The sequence below is a fragment of the Mercenaria mercenaria genome, chromosome 15 (assembly GCF_021730395.1).
Source record: "Mercenaria mercenaria strain notata chromosome 15, MADL_Memer_1, whole genome shotgun sequence".
Classification (NCBI taxonomy): domain Eukaryota; kingdom Metazoa; phylum Mollusca; class Bivalvia; order Venerida; family Veneridae; genus Mercenaria; species Mercenaria mercenaria.
This window is the reverse complement of record NC_069375.1, coordinates 30,638,164-30,657,570: the sequence shown is the minus strand read 5'-3', so window position 1 is coordinate 30,657,570 and position 19,407 is coordinate 30,638,164. Positions and strand designations below refer to the sequence as shown.

Below are 19,407 nucleotides of genomic sequence, written 5' to 3'. Positions count from 1 at the left end.
GATTTCAACTTCATGAATTCACGATTTCTACTTCATGAATTCACGATTTCACGATTTCCACTTCACGAATTCCCGATTTCACGATTTCCACTTCACGAATTCACGATTTCCACTTCACGATTTCACGATTTCAACTTCATGAATTCACGATTTCCACTTCACGAATTCACGATTTCAACTTCATGATTCACGATTTCACGATTTCCTACTTACACGAGATTCAACGATATTCAACTTCACGAATTCACGATTTCCACTTCACGAATTCACGATTTCACGATTTCAACTTCATGAATTCACGATTTCACCATCGTGAAATCGTGAATTCGTGAAGTGGAAATCGAGAATTCGTGAAGTGGAAATCGTGAATTTATGAAGTGGAAATCGTGAAATCGTGAAATCATGAAGTGGAAATCATGAAATCATGAAGCAGAAATCGTGAAATAATGAAGTTGAAATGTCACCACGGGTCTTTCGTAGAAACATGTTAGAATACAGAGTAAAGCACATACTAAATGTATTAAGCATAATTATCTACCTTACATGGCAAAATTGTGTATACAATTCTTTACTCAAACAGAAATGTCTTCATATCCATTTCTTCAAATGAAACCTTTTCGTTTGGATAAATAATTTTCTTCAATCTCAGATGGGTTAAGAACATTTCTTTGACTGTCCAGCTCCTGTTTGAATTGTTCTTAAATATTTTATATGGACGTAGTAAGGTGTATTCCGACGGTACATTACAGTGTGCCGTTGCGCTGTTGGAAATTGATGCCAACCGGCGAAACAAAGTTAAGGAAACACCAGCAAGTTCAAAGTTATCGTTAGTTAAACATTTCATGTTGGCTATAAGCACATCACAAGGTATGTTCTTTTGCACAAAGCCGATATTTAATGGTACTTTCTCCACGGAAAAAAAACTTACAATTGGATGTTGAACTATATCATTTGTTAGCACGCTTTCATACGAGGGTACTAATTCTTCTTGTTTGTTGTCATTTTTTAAATTGTCACATGCTTCAAATTTAAGGAAAAGTTTGGACAGGGTAGGTTTGTTATCATTTACTTTTTCATGGAGTCCCATTTCCTCTCGAACAGCAACTCTGTCTATCATAACATCTAAAGTACCTGGTTGCCAACCAACCACACCGTGCGGTTGAACTGAGTGTATATTGAAGACGCGAGAATCGTCTTTAATGGCGGCCATTGATGTCATTGGATACACGTTAGAAGAGAACGGTAAATACTGTCTGAACTTCCGTTTAAGAAGTTGTAAACTGTTTGAATCTGTGTAAAAAGTGTCGCCGTTCCTTACTGGAGTAACAACCCTCATTGCAATTTCTCCAATAAAGTTCCCGGAGTTAGCAGGTGAAAGGTCGGTGTGAACATTCACTTGAAGATAACGTCCATTGAAACCGATTGTATTTTTCAAAATATATTCAATCTTTATCAATTTATGAGATATTTCGACAACACATTGCTTACTGCCAGATATTTGACGTATGTTTAAACGAGATGCTAACAGATTTTTACTTTCGTTACTTAATGACAGAGTATATGCTCCCCCAGTCTGTATGAAATGGCGCCAATAAATTTTCAACTTTGTGCAAAAATTTTCATTTTTGTAACATATAGTTTGCGGTGATCCGTTATATGAAGAAAACGTAATATTCACTTCACTATTTTCGCATTTTAAATTTCCTGTGTCGCTCGTGTCACGCGTATGATAATTGCTGACATCGATTGCTTTTCCAGACACAGGATGATGTGATTTAGAAATTTTGAAAGAAGAAATACTGAATGGTGGTAACCTGGTTTCGAAAAATATTTTTGAGCGTTCTCCTTGCTGAATATAATCAAAGCTGACATTTGCTCCCGTCGGACCAGTTATTACTATATATGGACTAGATACTGAAAATTCTATAATTTCCGATCTTTCTTGCGAAAAAGCATTGTACAAAATTAGGAAAGAATCTTTTTCAGTATTTTGAGCGGGCTTACTGTTTGTGACTGACACTTTTTCATTCATGTTTACATAGATAGGTAAAATAGATTTTCCACAGAGGCTCTGACGGACGTCTCTTTTAAGATGGTGTTCGTTGTCAACATCAGTATTCTCTGCAGTTTTTGTAGTGCAGGTTTTGTAGATAATGAGTTCAAGAAGAAGTGCCATGACCTTGTGTGAAGTATATATAGCAGACGATAATCTTTTCTCATAATCCTTCACGACGTAAGCATATGACGTGCCCGTTATGGCGTCATGGTGCTGAAACAGGTCTAGCTCTCGTCTAGCGTCGACTAGTTTACGTAAAATAGAAGGAATACTTTGCAGGACAGGAACTTTACCGCTCAAAACAACCAAAGCAGCAAGAATGTCTGCAGCTCGAACGGTTTCCTGCAGTTCGCGGCCGAGTCTTTTCACATATTGCCTCGTTGTGAAAAAGCCACTCCAATACTGAAGGTCAAGTGTAAATGGAACAAAGTCTCCACTTACAGTAGGGTATTGTAACCGATATTCATACGATTTCATTTTCACTTCCCGGAAGTAGTCTTTAACAGTACCGAAATCCATACGGACGTTATATTTTCCGTTTGAATTGATATACTGCATTAAACTCTTTATGTTTTTGTACTGCCTGTCCCAATCATTAGCTGTGTCATACCTAAAGTCATCGCCATGTGGCAACAGTAATACATTATGCAAGTATCCAGAACTTTTAAGTTTCAGCTGCCTCACAACTTTGTCTGCAAATGTAGAAAGGCTGCTGTAACGGTGAAACAGCAATCGTATTGGTTTATCCATTTCCGGTGTTCCAAGAACCGGAAGTTCAATATCATGACCTAAATCTAGATCTGCACATACAGCCCGTGATGGACCGCAACTATCAGGAAAGCTTAGCCACTCGTATGGTTCAACCTAGTAAGAAAGCATAAATAAAGAGGTATAATTTTTCTAAGGTACATTTAGAGGTATATGGTAAAAGATACTGTGTTGTATCTAGTAATGTCTCAAAGCAATATTCATTAATTAAAGTATCTAAGGTATTTTCTGAATAAAGTATAAATTATATACGCTACCTGTATGAATAATCCTTGATCATAACTGTCCGAAGGGACTTTCCAGTAGAAATTCATCAACTTGTGTTTCATAAAATAGTCCTTCATACCCGCGTGTAGCCTTTTCACAACCGCAGATTCTATTCCTGCTTTCTTCATCAAATATCGGACTGAAGAAGATAAACTAAACTGGTCCATATCAAACGACACAGTGGGCGCAACGCCAAGATGTCGTTTAACCCAGACGTGACCTTCTATCATCTGATCCAAGTACGCAAAATAGTGCGGAGTAGCTTCATCCGGAATAACCCATGCGCCGGAAGTCAGTTCCAGCCGACCTGACTTCACTAAATATTTAAATTTGTTCCTTGTTGTCTTATTCTGATTATTCCACCACTTTTCAATGAAGCAAATTTCCGGCCAAATAAAAGTCATGTCATGGTATTTATACAGTTTTTCAACGGCCAATGACAAGATTTTACTCGTACTTTCGTTGAAGTATTCGGAGAAAGTTTTCTTGTACCCGGGATCATTATGTGAATGTGGAACGACAATGACCTTCAATGGTTCTATTCTAAAGTTCACTTTTGTGGAATTCCGGATGAAATTTGGTAATTTGTCTGTAAAGTTGCTTTTCACAAAATCCCCATGACGTACATGTACCAGGTGGTCAAGTATATCATTTACAATAAAATCAGCAGTTATTTTCCGTTTTGAATCATTTTTAAATCTGCGATCTTTAAACAAATGTTCTTCCTTTAAAACTCGTGTCTTTGATTCTGTTTCAAACACGTGATTTATGACTATCAGTTGCAGTGTAGATACTCCGATACATAAAGCACCAAGTAGAAATAAACACTTCCTAATTGAATATTTTTTATTCATAACATAAAATATAGTAGATCTAGACATTATTGGTGTGATTGGCTAAAACAAACAAGTAAGCAGATTTTTAAATTTGATCCTCTTAGTAGGTAGAAATAAAATCCTATCAGTGTAACATTAGTAAGTATATTTTAAATGGTAATCAAATTTACGATCGATTTGGTAGGATTTCACTATTTAATATATAGTAGGTCATGAACCTTAGTCTCCCCATGCACGTTGGTAAAAATTATGGCCCATTTTATATTTAGAAAACTGGTGAATTGGTTTGCAGTGTGAAAACCCTGATTTTCTAGTAACTTCCCAATTAAGTCTCTTGTTTTCTAGTATATTCTATGTTAAATTCATACGCATTACTTTCTCTCAATTTTTCATTTGTTTATTGCATTTGTTATTTTCATACGTAATTTTATTTAATGTAAGCTGCTAGTTCTTAAAATATGAATTAAAACAAATATTTCTTTTTGTTTATTCCATTTTTTTCTTATTTGTATAACAGTCGGTGAGAGGTATTTCTTGCACTGGTTACAAATTCTTTACAACCCTGAGATTTTTTCTTGTTTCTTATTTTCTATGTGATGACAGATAAGTGTTTGACTGTGAAAGTTTTATTTGGTAAGTTTTTTTGTAAACTGTTTTCATGTCAATGTAAGTGATATATATAATAGAAATGTAGCAAATAATGTTATTCCCAGAATTAAATATTTTTTATCTTCATGTTGTCATGCCATCATTGCAAAGGACCTTGGTGGAAAGAAAAGAAGCCCTTGGTAATGGCTACATGTAAATGGAAGCAATTTGTTGATGTTTCATGAATGATGCTACACGTACCGTATAACGGGTATTTTTTACCTGCTGCTAATTTTTACTATTTTTTACGACCAAATCAGATTTGTAAATATTGGCCTCGTATAAATTCGCCACATAAATTCAAATAAACTGTAGACTTTGTGATTTCGTAAATTTTAAAATCGTATAAAATAAAATCATGTGTTTTTACCCCAAATCCGTAAACTTTTACAGCAGTATAAACAAGTGAATGAAGTATTGCCATGCAATACAAAGTCCACTACTGGAAGGCACCCAATTTTCTCTACTGCAGTATAACATGACTGATATATCATCACGGTCAATGATGCATAAACAATATTGTACTATATATACAATACGTTATAACAAAACACTTGGATTAAAATTTATATATATAAAAACCTACAGTTGTTTTCATATGGCATTTTTTGGCCGATTATCAAAAAATGTGTCATAAGTTATTTATAGTAACCAAGAAAGGGAAATTAATCCTTTAAAAAAAAAAAGAAAAAAAATCTATATAATATAAGCCCACAAGAAACTCTTTACCAGGTAGAGATAGGTCAAAATGCTCCTAAAAATTGGATGTAACATGAATGTTGTACCACAGAAAACTGGTCTCGATTTTTCCCTATGGCCAGTAATAAGTAAGTTACAATATAATCCATTTATAGTAAAACAAAGGGAAGTAATTCTAAAAACAAGGGTGCCTCACGGTGGTGAACATTTGTGCCAAGTTACTTCAAAATCCCTCCATGCATGAAGAAGAAATGCTCCGAACAAAGACATTCTTGTATCTGACCTTTGGCCTCTATGTGTGACCTTGACCTTAGACCTAGGGACCAGGTTCTTGCGCATGACACTCCGTCTCATGGTGATGAACATCTGTGCCTAGTAATATCAAAATCCCTTTACGGATTGTTGAGTTACAGACTGGACAGGAAAAAAAGCCCATTTGGCTTTTGACTTCCAAGTGTGACCTTGACCTTGCAGCTAAGTGCTCGGATGTTGCGCACAACACATTGTCTCATCCAGGGGAGTATTTGTGCAAACTGATATTTAAATCCTGTTTTGCATGTCAAAGTTATAGACCGGACAGGAAAAAGTCCCATTGACCTTTGATCTCGAAGTGTGACATTGACCTTTAAGCTAGTTCTGAGTGTTGCGCTTGACACGTCGTCTCATCATGGGGAGCATTTATGCCAAGTAATATTAAAATCCCTTGATGGATGACAGAGTTCTGGACCGGACAGGAAAAAAATCCCTATTAACCTTTGACCTCCAATTGTGACCTTGACCTTTGAGCTAGGGGTCCGGGTTTTGCGCATGTCATGTCGTCTCATCATGGGGGACATTTGTGCCAAGTGATATTAAAATCCCTAAATGAATGACGGAGTTATGGACCGGACACGAAACAGACCCTGGTCATGCTACGTAAACATTTGACTGTTAAGCGTGGCCTTGACATTTGAGCTAGGGTCTGAAAGTTGTGCACGACACATCGTCTTATTATGAGGTACATTTGTGCCAAGTAATATTAAAATCCCTTCATGGATGGCATAGTTATGGGCCGGACAGGAAAAAAAAGCCCTGTTGACCTTTGACCTCCAATTGTGACCTTGACCTTTAATTTAGGGGTCCGGGTTTTACGTATGACACGTCGTCTTATTATGGGGAACATTTGTGCCAAGTAATATTAAAATCCCTTCATGGATGACAGAGTTATGGACCGGACACGAAATTGCAGACGGACGGAATGACGGACGGAAAATTGCATTCCTACAGTCCCCGAAACTGGTTTTCAACCAGTTGGGGATTAATAACCCGTTATGACATTGACTAGTTGTTACTTCTTGTTTGTTGTACCAAAAATCTAGGTATGTCCGACAGAGATGAATAGAAGCGCCTGATTATGTTTCTTCAGCGTAACGTTGCCGACCAAAATATTTTCTGTGTCTGACTATCTAGTCCCTTGCCGAACGACAAATGATAAATGCTGTCTAGCACCGTAGACATTCACATAAAGATGTAAGTTTCGTTGCTGGAAGTGAAGTTGAGCAACAAAGAAATGAGAGAAAATAAAGCGATTTTTACTGCTTTATAACATGACACCAAAACAGACGTGCATGGTCATGTGTGCGACGTCATAACTAAAACGTTTCACTTATGACCAAGAAAATAATAAGAAATTCATGACGGCAGTAACTTCAACTTTAACACGATATCAAAATCATACGTGGTTTATTAAAAAAAAATACAAAGTGTGACGCGACTTGAGATGGCGCACAATTTGATTTAACAACAAGCACCTACACTCCGGCTTGTAGTACTGACAACGCTATTTGGCGTTATTTTACGTCCAGAACAGGAAAAAGATCCAGCTGTTTGCACTTTTTTTTAAATATTCAGTATTGCCACTTCATCATATACGAATTAATGGTCGACCGAAGCTAATTAATCTGTTCTTCGTTAACAGTATCAACTAATAGCGTCGGTGCATGTCCACTTCACCAAACCATCATATTCAAAGAATAGCGCTTTATTTGTATCATTTATTGTCAGAAGAAAAAAAATGGGTTACGAAAACTATACACTTTATTTTGCATGTAAACTTTACAAACAATCAGTTTTAAAGCAAAAAATACTCTTTGCAAGTTCTCGGTAGTGTTACGTACAGTATGGATGTATGTTGTTCATCCACCTTGACGGCCAGTTATTAATGTAAAGCTATAATGAATACTATACTGAAATGTATACCATAACGAACACGTCTTCATTAAAGAGATCACAATTATAACAACTGGTGTTTTAGCTCTTTTTAAGAGCGAACGCAGTGGACCAGTCGTAAAAATGTCCAGCTACGAAACAAGGGGTCGTGAGTTCGGGTTCCGCTCCACCAACTAAGACTGGTAACATTAGGATAAGAATCCCGGTAATGGGTGCTTTACATCTGTTAGGCTCAAGAACTAGCCTAAGGGAAGTTTCTGGAATTAGAGTGTCTTTTGTATCTTGCACTATCCCTGAACTAAAGTTTACTAACAGTTTTCTGAAGGAGTCGCCCATATGGGTTTCGGAAGTCGACTTTAAATTAGGAATTATTTGCGTCAGTATAGTATACGTAATATATGCAAAATGTATGCGAAAGGCGGATTGTATACCACATTCATGGTGAGACTATTCACTCAAGTCACATGTTGACATTATATCCGGTATCTCGATTAATCTGCCCATTATAGAATTTTTAACTGTTCTTATAGTGCGTATTTTCTGACCTGGCGAAGATATTTTTAGTACAGGCTTTACCATTAAAATCAATAGGTAACTTGGTGCTTATCGGATTTATCCGACGTAATAAAACGAAATCTAATGATATAACCGATTACCCTAAACTCAATGATAGAATGGCCCATTTATGACCTTTCTATAAATATCTCCGCCAGGTCAGAAAATATGCACTATACTGTAATTTTAACAATGAAATCACGGACTAAGAGATCACGTGACAATATTACAGTGTTGCCGCCATTTTACTGCGTAAAAAAACCCCCTGTTTTTACGTTATGGACAAAAGAAGATGGTGTTTAGGGCTTTGCAGCAAGAAATAAATAATTGAGCGTCGTAGATGTGTAATGTTCAGACTTTGAACGCCAGGTTAGTTGTTTTAAAATGATGATGCACCCTTTATTGCCTTGTTCACCGAGTAAATGCAGATCATAGAGAGTCGGGGACAGAGGTGGCAGATGGGTGGGGAAGGGGTTTGCATGGTGTACATAGTTTAGTTGGGTATGGAATGATATTTTTTTCGCATACTTTATATGAGCATTTAAAGATTTTGCTGAATTTGGTATATGAATTTATTCAACTTTTTTTCATAAAAAAAAGAAGAAAATTTTGAAGAGTAAATATTCCCAAATTAGCCTAAGTTTACTGATTGTGTTCACTAACATGTCTTTCAAACCAATACAGGCTTTCAGTGCTTCACCAAATAGGAAATTTTAATGTAGAATCATTTTTAGCTCGACTTTTAGAAGAAAAAGTAGAGCTTAGCTATTGCACTCGCCCCAGCGTCGGCGTCGCTGTTGGTTAAACAGGCTGGTAACATTGCCCGATCGGGCTTACGACACAAAAAGTAGTATTTCTTGAAAAATAATGAAGATATTTCTTTCAAACTTGGTCCATTTATCAAGCATAACAAATAATACAAATTAGAATAAAAATAACTTGGTTGCTTTCAGGTTTGGTAGAATTATTTCCCCTTTTCAGATATTTATGTCGCATAATCTTTGAAGTCCAAAAAAATATGTTCTAATCCTAAGTTTAAAACAAAAAAGGGTTCAATGGCTTTCTAATGCTCTAAATTATTGCGCTAGTAAATGAATGTATACATTTTACTCTGCTTTCATTTACAACATTATTGAGAAATGTTAGTTCTAAAAACATTGCTCATACATCTGCACTAGAAACAGAGTATTTACTCTAAATACATAGAATAAAGGTATTGGCGCACAAGTTTGGAGCAATAGAAAGCCACTGAACCTTTTCTGTTTTAAACATTGCATTAAAACATATATTGTTTGGACTTCAAAGATTATGCATCATAAAATACTGAAAAAGGGAAGTAATTCTAACAAAACTGAAGGCAACAAAGTTATTTCTATCTTGTTAAGCATTATATGGTATGCTTAATAAATGGACCAAGTTTGAAAGAAATAGCTTCATTATTTTTCAAGAAATACTACTTTTTGTGTCATAAGCCCGATCGGGCAATGTTACCAGCCTGTTAAAGTTTTTGAAAAAGTCAAATATCTCTGTTGCTATCAAAGCTATTGACTTGAAACTTAAAATAGTTATTTACTATCAAAGTCTACACCAGGAGAAACAATCCCCGTAACTCTGATTTGAATTTTGACAGAGTTATGTCCTTTTTTAACTTAGAATTTTTTGGTTAAAGTTTTTGAAAAAGTCAAATATCTCTGTTACTACGAAAGCTTTTGACTTGATACTTGGAATATTTATTTACTATCAAAGTCTCACCAGGAGAAACAATCCCAATAACTCTGACTTAATTTTGACAGAGTTATGACCCTTTTTAACTTAGAATTTTTGTTTTAAGTTTTTAATAAAGTCAAATATCTCTGTTACTATCAAAGCTTTTGACTTGAAACTTAAAATAGTTATTTACTATCAAAGTCTACACTAGGAGAAACAATCCCCATAACTCTGAATTTTGACAGAGTTGTGCCCCTTTTTAACTTAGAATTTTTTTGTTAAAGTTTTATAAAGTTTCTTCTGGCAAAGCTCTAATCCAGAGTCAAGCACTGAGAAAAGTCGAGCGCGCTGTCATCAGACAGCTCTTGTTGATGTGCCTTTGTCAATTTTTTCTAATTTTGGGTAAAAAAAATTCTGTAAAATTGTATCTACTATTCAGAATGCTGTTAATGAGCAAACTCTGATATGCATTTATCTGTTTATGAATTTCCTCTTCAAAAAGCTTTGTTTATACTAACAGTCAAGGTCATTGAAATACCTATGGTATTTTTTTTTCTAAAAGAGTGCTAACATGCAATTAAACCGTTTAAATGCCTTATAAGCTCCGATGAATGATTTGTTTAGGTTCATGGTCAGTGGTTCCTTTTTCTTTCAAGTATTTTGTTTCAAAAGTCAGGCTTGGTAGTCAGACCTGGATATATAAATAAAATCTTGTCCTTGATTACTGGAAAAAAACCAGCCGAGGTAGGATGAAATTTCTGCAGGCAAACAAGTCAAAATACTGTCCAAAGGAGTATGAATGTATGATGTACATATACCTGGCTGTACATATTCTAGAGCTGAAGACATTTATTATATTATCATACCACATTTGTATAGGACTCTTTTCATGCACATGTATACACGTTCAAAAGTGCTTTGCAGATTAATAAATAACAATAATAATTTATGCAGTTTTATAAGTTTTAAGTGAAAAGTTATGTTCTGAAGTAATACTCTTTTCTGATGTATCGAAACAAACATGTATATCATTATATCTTTGTATTTCAGGTATGATGACAAAATTTGTGTAAAAGCCAATAGTCGATGTATACCGAGACCAGAAATGATGCTAAGACAGAGGCAGATACAGTGCGGGAAGTCATGTGACAGATGGTAAGTCACAGGGTTTTAACCCTTAACCTGCTGAATTTCTATAATGGACTGATCTAGCATTCAATTTGGGCAATACCTTTATGATTTGAAGGGGTGTTCACTGAATATTTACTGACTGAATAGCGAACAGTGCAGACCATGCAGGCTGATCTAGCTTGGTCTGCACTGGTCGCAAAGGCAGAATAACTTGCTGCCAGCAGGCTAATTTAGGGTTTAAGTCATCAGCTCTGTCAGTATATAGTAAAAAATCTGAATAAATAGCAACTTTAAGAGGAATAACCAATTATTATAACTTGAAGATGGACATAATTATGCAGGTTCTCTGCTTTGCTGGTTTTCTGAGAAAAACATGGTAGTCGGCACATTTCCTGACGTTTAATTTCAGTCCTAGAACTAAATATTTCTGAAATGGATGGATTTGCCTTTGTTCATGTTGATATTGTTGCCATAGCTGTTTAGCAGGAGTCCTTTTTTGTACCCCCCCGACAGCAAAGTTGTAAGGGGGGGTATACTGGTTTCAGGTTGTCTGTCTGTCTGTCTGTTCCTCTGTCTGTCTGTCTGTAGACACAATCTTGTGCGCACCATCTCTCCTCATCCCCTTGACACAATTTAATGAAACTTCACACAAGTGATCAGTAACAACAGTAGTTGTGCATGGGGCATGTTAGGTTCTTTCAGAAAAAAAAAATTGCAGAGTTACGGGACTTTGTTTTTTGTTACTATGCTATATACATAGACACAATCTTGTGCACACCATCTCTCCTGATCCCCTTGACACAGTTTAATGAAACTTCACACAAGTGATCAGTAACAACAGTAGTTGTGCATGGGGCATGTTTAGTTCTTTCAGATTTTTTTTGCAGAGTTACAGGACTTTGTTTTTTGTAACTATACTATATACATAGACACAATCTTGTGCACACCATCTCTCCTGATCCCATTGACACAATTCAATGAAACTTCACACAAGTCATCAGTAACAACAGAAGTTGTGCATGGGGCATGTTAGGTTCTTTCAGAAAAAAAATTTGCAGAGTTACAGGACTTTGTTTTTTGTTACTTTACTATATACATAGACACAATCTTGTGCACACCATCTCTCCTGATCCCCTTGACACAATTTAATGAAACTTCACACAAGTGATCAGTAACAATAGTAGTTGTGCATGGGCATGTTAGGTTCTTTCAACAACAAAATTTGCAGAGTTAAGGGACTTTGTTTCTTATTAACATACTATGTACATACAGTCTGCATATGCAATCTTGTGCGTGCCTAATCTTCCGAACCCTTGCACACAATTTAATGAAACTTCACCCAAGTGATCAGTACCAATCCTAGTTGTGCATGGTGCATGTTACGTTCTTTTAGGTAAATATTCTGCATAGTTATGGGACTTTGTTTTTTGTTACTATACTGTATACATACAGTCTATATACATAAATTCCACATAATTATGCAATCTTGTGTGCGTCAAATTGCAATGTACTGTGTCAGTGCATGCAGGGGGTACATTCATCACCTTTAGTGATAGCTCTAGTTGCATCTTGATTTTAGAATTACATTTTTGAGCTCACCACAGCACAAAATGCTCAGGAGTGAAATATTGTGGTGATCTCCCTTTGTTTATAATCATGTGTTTGACCGTCGTTTGTTTGTCTGCTTAATAACAATGTTATATTTTTACAATGATTACTTAGGGGCCTGAACGGCTGTGTGGATAAGATCATTGATGCCAAATCTCTTGCCCCTCACAGAATTGTTGGTTGGAAATCTTGCATAGGGTGTAGAATTTTTCATGTGAAGAAGCTATCCAGCAGGTTTATGAAAGGAGGATGGTCATTCTGCTCAGATGCTCAACCATGCTTGAAACAAAGCTAATAGGGGCAGATGCACTGATTACTTCATTTCCAAGAAGATTTATGACCCTTACACTAACACCCCACAGAGTAGCAGAGTTATGACCCTTGAATTAGTCGTAATTGTCTTACTTCACTTTGTTACACATTTAAGCATTAACCCTTACCCTGCTAAATTTCTATAATGAACTTTTCCATCTTTCAATTTGGACAGTACTATTAACTGTTAAAAGGGGTGCTTTAACCAAAAAGATACTGACTGAATGGTGAACAGTGCAGACCATGATCAGACTGAATGGATGTGCAGGCGGATCTTGGTCTGCACTGGTCACAAAGGCAGAATCACTTGCTGCCAGTGGGCTAAGGGTTAATGTAGGCCCTCATGTTTAGAGTACAGTATCCAGGCTACAATAAGTCTTCGAATCCCCTGCAAAAAGTGATGGTATAATTATAAGTTTAAGCATTGGCTGTGTTTGTGTCTGTTCTTCCGCAGCCATATCTTAGTAACAATAAGTCAGATTGAATTGATATTTGGTTTATATTATACTTGTATTCACATCAAAGCTGCTTTGCTGTAAATTTTTTAAAAATCAAAGCAGTATGACCAACACCTGGTTAATTAAAAACTGCTGTGCACAGCCACATCTTGATAATAGACAATTTCACTTGATATTTGGTGTGGGTGTGTTTGTATTCAAGCATTCTAAGCTACTACTATGTGTTTAATATTAGAGTTATTGCCCCTGATTTGGTTTCTTTTCAGCAAATCAACTTCGACTTACCATATTTACACCATAGCTACTTCCCTTAAATTAATTATGAGCCAAATCTGGTCGAGTTAAAATGTGATTAGTTTTATATAGTTGCCGATACATCACAGTAGATGCCCAAAGTTCTCACTTGTCCTATATTGACAGTTATAGCCTGTGAAATCACTGCTACAGGAAAACAGCTTTTTACCTATAAGCCTGTCTTTATGTAAATAAAATACTTTTAGCTTGATTGTACAAAGTATATATGGAGAGCTGTCTTTCTTGCCCCATTTTCCATGTCGGTGTCAAATGTTGATGTACGTTTACCTTTATATCTCTGTTGTTACTTGATAGATTTGCTTCAGACTTAAAACAGTTATTTCTTATCATCACCCACATCATTTGACACAAGGGTCTTGACTCTTGCACAAAAATTATTCCCCTTTTTATCCCCCGCCAAAGGCGGAGGGATATAGTTTTGGCATTGTCCTTTCTTCCATCCGTCCGTTCGTCCGTCCGGAGCCATATCTAGGAAGTCAGGTTGGGAATATTTAAATAAAACTTCATATACATGTTCACCACTATAAGGTTATGCGGCCTGTCAAGTTTCCGTCAGATTGCCCAAGTAACACCAGAGTTATGGCCCTTAGAAGTTTCTAGTGTTAACTATATAGGGTACTTTAAATATGGCAATTTCTGCTTCATAACTTGTGATATATTTGACCTAGAACTATGAAACTTAAATTGAAATTAGATCACTATAATGTGGTTGTGCACACACAATTTCATCAGGATCTCTTTAGTAACTTCAGAGTTATTGCCCTTTAATTGTTTAAAAATCCACATATTTGTACATAACAAACTTACCATTTGGTAGAATTTCATTAAACTGCTTTCATTCTTTTCCATGAACATTTATTATAAACATGTGAAGTTGTGTACCCACACCAGGTCACTCCCTTGCCTTGGTCACACACCCCCCCCCCCCCCCCCCCCCCCCCCAAAAAAAAAAAGAAAATTTTTTTTTTTTTTTTCATTCCTTATTTTAAATTTTTTTCAAACGTTCCATGATTATTCATCAACTTGCAAAGTTGTACCCTTCCTCCACCTGGCTCCTCCACCACCCATGTTCCAGATTTCTAACGTGATTGTGCTCTCTTTAAAGGACATCTGTTCTTTTAAGTTCAGATGTACATGTTAAACAGCGACACTTGGTGCCAAACTGCTTGAACACAATATTTCAAGCTCACATTTCAAATAACTCCATATAATTCTAAAAGCAAGCTTATTACAGTAAACATATTCCATTCAAAATAATTTCATTAGTCAGGATCAAAATGTAACATACATTTATTATGTACACTTAAAACATTTGTTTTCTGTTAAATTAATCCTAATGGAATTATTTGCTTCTTTAGTAACATTCTTAACTTTTTCCAGATATATTTCTTTGCCATTCCTCACCACAAACCCATTCGGCGGGGGATACCAATTCATCGAATTTGCTTGTTTACTTCGAACTGTTCAGTTAGAGTTTTGATGCACTTTTCACTCTATCTCTGTTATTACAATTAAAACTAAATATAAATATTCCACATCATCACCCACATCATGTGACACAAGGTCCATAACTCAAATTTTGCATGAATTATAATGCTCCTCTTTACTTTAAGAATTGTGGATAATTTGATGCATTTTCACTATAACATCATTGTTATTAAAAAAGATATTTGATTCATACTTAAAAGAATTGTTCCGAATCATCGCCCACATCATATGACACAAGGGCAATAACAGTAGCACAAATGTTTCATGAATTATACCCCTTTATACCTAGAAATTCAGGATAATTTTGATGCACTTTCTCTATATCCCTCAGATGTTACTAAAAAAGATTCAATTTGATTCAGACTTAAAATATTCATTCCACATTATCACCCACATCATATGGCACAGGGCAGATAACTCTGACTGTATATTAAATAAATTATGCCCCTTTTTACTTAGAATTTAGGTTTAATGAAGTAATTTCAGTCTATCTCTGTTATTAGTGAAAAGATTTTACTCGCATACGTACCCTCATATGATTTCATGGTTTTACAAAAACTTCACAATATATGTTAGACTTACGGTAGTAATTTAGATGAAACAAAGAATCAACATTTTCACTTCTTTTTTTAGGCTTTGACGCAGAATGTTATTGTGGTGGCTTGGTCCAAGTTATGTATTCTGACATAAATGGTAAAGCAGAGGCAGACAGCTAGTGTGTGGCATTCATGTAAATTGCTTTACTAGAAGCCTTGCACAGACAGAAATAAAGCAAAGGTATGTAGAATGCAGACAATTTTGTACACATCAACAACAACTAAACATGCAGTACATACTGTCGAGACAAACATGTCCAGATTTAAGTTTTGATCAATGCCTCTTATTCTGACTTTATAGTATCACAGCTACATTATTAACCCTTAGCCTGCTAAATTTCTAAAATGGACTGGTCCATCATTCAATTTGGGCAATACCATTTATTATTTGAAGGGGTGTTTGCTGCAAATTTACTGACTGAATAGCGAACAGTGCAGACCATGATCAGACTGCACGGATGTGCAGGCTGATCTTGGTCTGCACTGGTCGCAAAGGCATAATCATCTGCCGCTAGCAGGCTAAGGATTAAAGTAGCATGGTTAATCAACTCAACAGTTTGCTTCCAGCAGAAATGAAAATATTTAATTAATCTTTTATTCTTTTTTTATTTTTCTTTAATAGATATTAAACAAGACCATTCATATTATACATCATTAAAAAGAACTCCAAGAATGGTAATAGGAACTTTTTACTTTTTCGAAATACCCTGAGAAGTTTTGAGAGATATGTGCTTATTTTCTCCTTCAAAATAAATATGTCTTAATTGTTAATATTAATTTTGTTTTCTCTTTTCAGGCATGAAGAGAAAAAGGCAGTTATAGAAGTTCAGTCCATGAAAATAGCCGAGACAGTCGGCATATAGATAGAGACAGTTGAAAAGGCCCGGGCAGAAGTAAAAGTGGAAAATGGGAGTCTAAGGGACAGAAAGCAGACAGTAAAATTAAAAGGAGACAGTAAGGACTGTATAAAACTTAATTGAAGGGAGAAATAGAAGGCTCAGCAGAAGTAAAAACAATTATGAAAAAAAGTTGCTGAAAATGACTAGAAAAACAACAGAACAATGCAAGAACAAATTAATAACCTATATCATCGAGAATAAAAACTATGAAAGAGGAAAAATATGTAATAAATTTATGAATTATGATTCTATGTAGAATTAAAACATCGGAAGAAGCGTAGCAGTAAAAGCCCAAAAGATACCACAAGTTGAAAACAGAAACATTTATCTAGAAGTGATCATTGAGTATAGCACATGTCAGAAGTAAACACATGTATAGAGTAGAGGAAAAGTCAGTATACATGGTAGAAAGCATGTTTGAAGCAGAGGAGGGCTACGTTTGAGTAAATGGTAAGTTTCATTTTTTAATATTATTGTGTATAAGAGGAATATAAAGTAATGGGTTAAATTCAAGAGAAAAATACTAAGACTAGTAGAATTAAGTAGTGTTTCGTGTATAACAGTGATTGAAACCTAAAGCATCATGAGGTTGATGTTGGGAAAAAAATTAGATAAAAAAAAAAGCCCTAAACGTTAAATCACATTTCAGATAAAAGTATTTCCCAGAAAACAAGTTAATTTCATGTACATTTTCATAAAAATATACATACTAATTATAGCTCCATTGAAGTAGCTGGTAAATTTGGTAAATATAGAGTGCATCTAACAAAAAAGTCATTTAAGTTTTCACTGCAATGTTTCTTTTAAATAGACCATATTAATCTGTTGTTTATTAGCTATTATAACAGTTAACAAAACATAACAAAATTAGCATATTTTAAGTTTGATAAGAATGTATGTGATATCAAGCCCTAAGGGCCCGTTCATACTTTTAAGGCAATCATACTTTTAAGGCAAATACTTCGCTCTCTCTCAAAAATTGATAAAAATTAATGTTGGTGTTGTGAAAGTGACCAATGGTACAAACTGATTGACATACAAATTTTGCATGATATATTAACCTTTACCCTACTAAATTTCTAAAATGGATTGGTCCATCTTTCAATTTGGGCAGTACCATAATTTATTATTTCAAGAGGTGTTGACTGAAAATTTACTGACTAAATGTTAATAAATTACCAAATTATTGTGCAGAAGGGCATTAATCTAGTAGTTTAGTCAAAACTTGAAAAGAAATATGAAAATTTATTTCTGATCTCATGTAATAAAACACTGAGAAGCGTGCCAGTCAAAAGTCAAAACTGTTTGCCCTCAGTCCTTCAGACCTCAGGTAGTAGTTTTGACTATTGACTGGCAAGATCTTCAGTAAGTGTGCTGACTAGTAAACCTTTTCATAAGTGTATTGGTTGGCAAGCCATTTGGTAAGCATATATTGATGAAGTCATGTGTTACAAATTGACAGTAAATTTTGATATTACATCAGGTGCAGAAAAATGTTCTGTGAAATATATTGAGTGATATAAATTGTGAAGAGAAGCAAATAGTCAACAATCTCATTTATAAAGTTCACACTTCCTGATCTAGGCGCATGTTGCTAACAGGTAAATTAAGCTTAAATTTTGGATAAAAACACTCTTCATATCAAAGGCTACATGTATCTAGATTTTTACTTTTAGTACCATTCTTATCTCGTGCTGATGAGGGATTATTGTTTTATTTATGTGTCTGTTAAGAAAAACTTTGTTTACTTAACCTTAAATGGCCATACAAAAAAAAGCTTTCTTAAAACATACTTTTGGAGGGCACTATTGATTTTTGTCAAGCCGGCTTGCGTATGCAAAGACATAGTTGTCCAAATGTGCGTGCGTCTGGATTTGTTTGTCCGGACCTTAACTTTGACATGCATGGAGCAATCTTGTTTATATTTGGCATGAATATTAACCTCAGTGAGATGGAGTGTCATGCACAAACCCCATATTCCTATTTCAAAGGTCAAGGTCACAGTTGGATGTCAAAGGTCATGTCAGATCTTGTTCAGCCTATAACTTTGTTATGCATTGAGGAATCTTGTTTATATTTGGCATGAATATTAACCTCAGTGAGACAGAGTGTCATGCACAAACCCCATGTTCCTATCTTAAAGGTCAAGGTCCCAGTTGGATGTCAAAGGTCATGTCAGATCTTGTTCGGCCTGTAACTTTGTTATGCATTGAGGAATCTTGTTTATATTTGGCCTGAATGTTAACCTCAGTGAGATGGAGTTTCACAAACCCCATGTTCCTATCTCAAAGGTTAAGATCACAGATGGAGGTCAAAGGTCATGTCTATTGTCAGATCTTATCCGGCCCATAACTTTGACATGCATTGAGGAATCTTGTTTATATGTGGCCTGAATGTTAACCTCAGTGAGACAGAGTGTCGTGTACAAACCCCATGTTCCTATCTCAAAGGTCAAGGTCACGGAGGTCAAAGGTCATGTCAGATCTTATCTGGCCCATAACTTTGACATGCATTGAGGAATCTTGTTTATATTTTGCATGAGTGTTTAACTCAATGAGACTGACTATCTCAAAGGTCAAGGTCACAGTTATGGGACAAAGGGTAGGATCAACATGTGGCCCGTGGGCATCTTGTATGGTTTTGTTGACTCAGCTCCATAAAAGGTGGATAATTTTTATCTAGAATTGACTTTGTTGACTGAACACTGTATTTTTTTGAATAAATAGTTGTTTATCAACTAGCATTTGATGTAATAGAAGAAAGTAGCTTTTAGCTTGTATGATTTTTGAAAAAAAAAATCTAGGAGGTATTGCTGTCACTTGATTGTCAGCATGGGTGAAAAGTTTTGTTTAGGTT

At 35.4% G+C, this 19,407-nt stretch overlaps 1 protein-coding gene and 2 long non-coding RNA genes across 3 annotated transcripts in view; 2 read left to right on the top strand and 1 right to left on the bottom strand.

Moving 5' to 3' along the window:
- Nucleotides 1-341: 341 nt before the first annotated feature.
- LOC123560815 (alpha-mannosidase 2-like) lies at nucleotides 342-2,896 on the bottom strand. The gene has a single exon (XM_045352975.2). The coding sequence runs from the start codon at nucleotides 2,804-2,806 to the stop codon at nucleotides 569-571; it is 2,238 nt and encodes a 745-aa protein (XP_045208910.2). The 5' UTR covers nucleotides 2,807-2,896; the 3' UTR covers nucleotides 342-568.
- A 5,396-nt stretch (nucleotides 2,897-8,292) lies between these two features.
- On the top strand, nucleotides 8,293-15,832 carry LOC128548686 (uncharacterized). Its single transcript, XR_008367233.1, has 3 exons — nucleotides 8,293-8,406; nucleotides 10,795-10,899; nucleotides 15,690-15,832. It is a non-coding gene; the product is annotated as an uncharacterized LOC128548686 (long non-coding RNA).
- Nucleotides 15,833-16,861: 1,029 nt separating this feature from the next.
- Nucleotides 16,862-19,407, top strand: part of LOC123560807 (uncharacterized) — a 58,036-nt gene continuing 55,490 nt past the window's right edge. The window contains exon 1 of the long non-coding RNA XR_006688284.2: nucleotides 16,862-17,001. This is a non-coding gene — a long non-coding RNA (uncharacterized LOC123560807). The remainder of the gene's footprint in view (nucleotides 17,002-19,407) is intronic.

What these genes read in the sequence shown, in the direction of transcription:
- LOC123560815 (XM_045352975.2), bottom strand. Translation starts at nt 2,806, where the DNA reads ATGGATAAACCAATACGATTGCTGTTTCACCGTTACAGCAGCCTTTCT.